At 46.6% G+C, this 5,082-nt stretch overlaps 1 protein-coding gene across 2 annotated transcripts; it reads right to left on the bottom strand.

The window, feature by feature from the left end:
- Window positions 1-1,120: 1,120 nt before the first annotated feature.
- ZC2HC1C (zinc finger C2HC-type containing 1C) lies at window positions 1,121-5,048 on the bottom strand. 2 transcript variants are annotated; one of them, XM_027671852.1, is made up of 3 exons: window positions 4,901-5,048; window positions 3,209-4,430; window positions 1,121-2,531 (listed from the first exon to the last, which is right to left on the bottom strand). In XM_027671852.1, the coding sequence occupies exons 2-3, from the start codon at window positions 4,409-4,411 to the stop codon at window positions 2,262-2,264; spliced, it is 1,473 nt and encodes a 490-aa protein (XP_027527653.1). In that variant the 5' UTR covers window positions 4,412-4,430; window positions 4,901-5,048; the 3' UTR covers window positions 1,121-2,261. The 2 variants fall into 2 exon arrangements, with proteins under 2 accessions (XP_027527653.1, XP_027527642.1); XM_027671841.1 differs by having other exon boundaries at window positions 1,122-2,531; window positions 3,209-4,418; window positions 4,901-5,047.
- Window positions 5,049-5,082: the final 34 nt, after the last annotated feature.

Below are 5,082 nucleotides of genomic sequence, written 5' to 3'. Positions count from 1 at the left end.
CCCCTGTGTTTGGAATCTTTTTCTTGGGGTTTTTTGTTTTTTGGGTTTTTTTTCCAAAAGAGTAAAGGGAAATATGCATATAGTCAGCTGGCTTCATGGCATTCTGTTTTTTATTATTTTCTTTTGCTTATATAGAAAGAGGGCCAAGAGGCTTGCAGGTTCTTTGCTATGGGGAAAAAAAAAGTCCGTTTCTGTGTCCCTTCATTAAAAAAACCCAACAAACCAACTCTTTTCTCATACTGCTACATCTCTGCCTAGTGACGTCAGGAGCTTTTGTGTGTGTGTGTGTGTGTGTGTGTGTGTGTGTGTGTGTATGTGTTTATTTCCACAGTTTGAGTGCCAAGTAGGGAAATGAGTAACAGGAAGAGAGGCTCAAAGAGAAGTAGTACCTGTTTCTCTCAGAACAGCTTCTACTGAGCAGTAAGGCCTACAGAAGAGAGAACCTGCCTGACACACCTGCTCAGCCAACTGTTCCTGTTCCTGTTCCTGCACATTGTCACTTTTAACTTTTATCAGTTTTTATTAATTGTGAAATATCTTGAGAGGCAGAGCAGTGTTAAAGACTTAAAGTTCATCAGAGATTTGGATGCTGAAAATGCATCATGTCTTTGAGAGGGGGATTGTACTGCAGGAGCAGAAGAGGAAGCTAAACTGGCGTGAATAAGGTACCTTGAGTAGTGTCAGGGTAACTAATCCTGATAGCAAAGCAGCACAGCAAATCTCTGTGCCCAGCCTGATACTTTGGCTAAACTGTTACTAAGTTTTAAGCCAGTTATCAGAGACTTTCTGGATACTGAAACAATATCTCAGCAAATAGGGGTGAACTGCCCATGGTTAGCTCTGAAATGAAGCCTGGTAATTTAATTTGACTAATTTTTGTTTAATCTACAGTTTCAATCTCAGCATTAGCTCTTTGCCTGTCACTTATGAGAAGTCCCCAACAGATGGGTTTATTTTATGACATCAAATACTTTGTGTGTATCCACATGTCACCATTTGCACTCTGCTGACCTTTAGAGTCCACTAAATACAGTCAATAAAACATAGTGTAAGGTAAACAGTTAACATTACAAGACAGGAAGTGGTGCTGAATTTTTTAGCTACTGTGTTCAATTATACCTCTCATGAATTCATGGAGGCTCGCATAAAAGTTCCGGTTTACCCCTTTCCTACCTCTTGTCACCCCTTGCTGTCCTGTTTTTTGAATATCTGAAGTTATTGGCCTTGCTTTTCCGATCAGTGTTTGGATACAACAAATTATTTTCCCTTGTTTAGAGTCTGTTTTTCCTCTCAGGTTTGTACACACATCGCTGGCTGGCACAGTGCAGCACTGACCCTTTCCAGGACCTTCATGTTTCCTAGGGTGTGCCAAGGGATTGAGATTTCTGCCCACATATATATAAGGCAGAAGCCCTCCAACTTCTTTCAGGAGTCAGGTTCACCTATTGAAGACTGGAGTATTTCTGCATATTCAGCTTCTGACTATTCCAGCTTAATCTAATTGCTTTTGATCTTTTCATAGGTTCCTATGAGCTGCTGCTATGTTACCAGAGGACTCGAAAAAGGAGCTGCTGGAATTTTTTTGTTTGTTTGCTTCTTGTTGCAACTTTCTCATACAAAGTAGTCATTCTTACTTTGAGAACACAGACCACTATGTGACCATTTAAAACCACATTTACACAACAGAACTAGTTTAATATATTTAATAATCTGAATGTAGAAAAATAACATCTCAAGAAGAAAACAAAAGCAGGGTTATGTTTTTATCATAATTCCCTACCATTCCAGCAACCAAGGTGAAAATAAGCAGATGATTCAAGAAAGGGTGCAAGCTTTGTTTTTTTAGAGTTCCCTAGCAATTTGGCCTATTTTTTTATATTAAATCTAATTATTGATTGTGATGGTTGTTCTTGTTGCCTCAAGGGCCTGGCTGGTTCAGAGTATCTCTGTTGTTCTATGCACATGAATTGACATGGATTCAAACAGTAAGTGCCTGCTACTGCTAGCTTTTCTGAACCCCTGACTGTCTGATCCCAAGCTTCTTGTGCTGAGGAAAGGGGCATCCCACGTGGGGCAACCCAAGGGCACAGGTCAAAGTACACAAGTTCTAGTATTCTGCTTATACATCCTGAGCTGTTCACTAACTATACACACAAGCTTGCAGCCAGTCTTGAGACTAGGGAAAGCACAAGTGTCTATAGCTGGAAACCTGGCAAAAAAGAGGCAGGGAATCACAGCAGCAGGTACAGTTGGGCACTGCCTCAGCAGCGCCTTCTCTGTGGTGGGGGTGGGGGCCTATTCTTTATGGTTTTGCATTTGGGAATATGTCTCTCAGCTGCTCGGGGAGCAAACTGGCGTCCACAGTAGGTGCAGGCAACATAGTCTGGGTTTTCCATGGGAGGCAATGGAGGCAGATCAGACACCTTCCCTCCCTTAGTGAGGACTTGCTGCAGCTGGCGGGCCTGGCACACAGTCTGGATGAGAGCCTCATGCTTCTGTTTCCAGTTGTTCCTTCTTGGTAGTGTCTCACTCTGCAGAAGGGAAAGGCAGTCAGAGCAACTGGTACCACCATCAGCTTCCATTCTCAATCTTGCATTTAGAGCCCAACCCAGGTCACCTGTTCTGGGCATTCCTTGTTGATGTAAAACCTTCCCTGAGAAGCTGAGTCCCACAAAGGGAATCAACAAGACCAGCACCAAGGAGGATGTGAAGGAAATACTGATGGAAACAACAGGACTTTGAAAGAGCTTGAAAGTAACCAGAAAAGCAAGCAGTGGGGCCAAGGAACTGGAGAGGGTTGCTATAGCTGCTTTGCAGGAACAGAGCTGCATGTTTCCTCTGTCTTCATTTTAAGAGACTGTGTTATTTACCTGGATTTTCATTCAGCTCCCTGCAGGTCCTGATGTCACAGAGCTTTACTGCAGCAGAACCAGTCTGCATCCTAACTACAGCAAGGAGTGAGCTTTCTCCAGGAGTACACCCTTAACACATTATAAAGACAAGACAGGACTGCCGCCTCCACCTATTAGATTTTAAATGGATCTATTTTTCCATTTGTCATAAACCTTTTAGAGGCAATAGCTGCACTGTACCCCTTAGCCCTGCGTACACGTGAAGGTGCTCATGTCTCACTCAGAACTAGAAGCTGAGATGGACTCAATGTGAGCAATAGACGTGGACTAAGGGAGGCAAATGGACTGCACATTACCTGAGGACTCCTTGAGCTCTTCCACTGTTCGAGTTCTGTTCCCCTAGCTCTGGCCTTGCTGGAGTCAAACACTTTCCTCTTGGAGACTTGGTTCTTGCCACAGATACTCATGTGTTTCTCAAGCCTGGAGCAGAGAAACTTACGATTGCAGAAGCTGCACTGTCCAAGCCCCTCCTGCTCCACAGCACTGGCAGCCTGCATAAACAGCATCTCTGCAGACAAGTGGTCACCAGAATCTTGGTCTGAGAGGGCAGAGGGAGAAGGGCTATGTTTTAGGGCCAGCTTTGAACAAGAAGCTAAATGCTCCATGGGTATGCTGTCTCGCATTTTGCTGTTGTTGGCCACCAGCTGCTCCTTCCTGAGTTTCCCCACAGCCAGCTCTTGGGGGTGGTGAGTGGTGCCAGGCTTGGGGATAATGGCCTCTGCAGACTGTGCCCCACCAAAGACCCCACCACCTGGCCTGACTGCAACTCTGAAAGTTTTCTCTTCAGGGTCCTTTGCAGCCTTTTGCTCACGGGTCCTCTCAGCTCTACTGTCTCTTCTCTGCTCTGCCTTGATAAGCTCCTTCTCTCTTTGAATCCTCCTAAGTGTCTCCTTTGTTCTCCTCAGTTTCTCTTCGAGAAGGACCTCTTTCTTTTGAATCGCCTCTTCTAGGTTCCTTCCGTCTGCTTCCAACTTTAGGATGTAGGCCAGCTCTCTCCTGTATAGATGGGGGGTCGATGGTTCAGGCTCTACTGTCCAAGGACAGAGTGCTGCAGATCTCCCTACTGGAGCCTTCCCTTTGCTCATTGAGCTTGATTTACTATTTGGAGTTTCCTGCATGTATGGGGAACTTCCGAGCTGTGCTGTGTTGACCACTGGAACACTCACACTGTTGTGGTGAGAAATTGGTTTCAGGGGATATGCACGGTCCACTCCTTCTTTCTGTCTGTCTGCCGATGTAGCTGACAGAGTACAGGCCTGGCTGGTGAGGTGCTTACTCTGTAGTCCAGCTGAACAGAAGCCTCCGTGCCCGTATTGAGTGTTTTCTGCCGAAATAGAATAAGAACATCTTTGGCTCTTTTGGGCACAGGGATCCTTCAAACTTTCCTCTTTGTCAGTTATGAGTTCATGCTGAAAGTTGTTTTTCTGGTGTTTTAGCTGGGAACCAGGAACAATCTTAGTAGCTGCCACCACAGGAGCCACCGGTGGAAAAAAAGCCATTCAGTGCCTGAGAAAGAGCCTGAGGTTAGAAGCAAAGCCATTACAGACTATCTTATCCAAAATTGGACAAATTTGCTCCTAATAGTCTATGCCTGGAGGCTACAGTGAGAGGTTATAATAAGTATTAGCAAAGGTTTTGTAACTTTTCTGTGTTCTATAAGTCTTTACATTCCTTCCATCTAGGGAGCTCCCATGCTGCCTTTCCCAGTCCAAGTCATTCATGGAGCCAGAAATAAGAAACATTTTTATTTCTCTTTCTGCCTGAGCCCTGCCTTATCGTGGTAGCAACAGAAATATGCCGCACTGATAGAGGAATTGTTACACTTCCCAGGATAATGTGTCCCTTCAGTTTTGGCATTGCGATCCACCTGTGTGCCACACGGGTCTGACACGCAGGCGTCCGGCCAAGCTCGGCACAATCTTCCCGTGGCTCGTCCTACATCCCCCGAGGTGTGCCGGGCGCGCACGCCGAGGGGCGAGCGGAGTTACCTGCGGGGCCGCGCCTGGCGCTCCGCCCGGCCTCCCTCCTCGGCGAACTGCGTCGGCCCGAAAGCCCCGGCCCCTCCTGCCGCCGCCGCTGCTGCCCGCGGCCCCCGGGGCCCCGGTACGAAGCCGTGCCCGGCGCGGAGCCGTGCCAGGCGCACTGTTGCCTGGAGACTGGCGCGAGACCC

Source organism: Neopelma chrysocephalum, unplaced genomic scaffold, assembly GCF_003984885.1.
Source record: "Neopelma chrysocephalum unplaced genomic scaffold, ASM398488v2 Primary Assembly neopelma1_24, whole genome shotgun sequence".
Lineage (NCBI taxonomy): Eukaryota > Metazoa > Chordata > Aves > Passeriformes > Pipridae > Neopelma > Neopelma chrysocephalum.
This window is presented reverse-complemented; position numbering and strand designations above follow the sequence as displayed.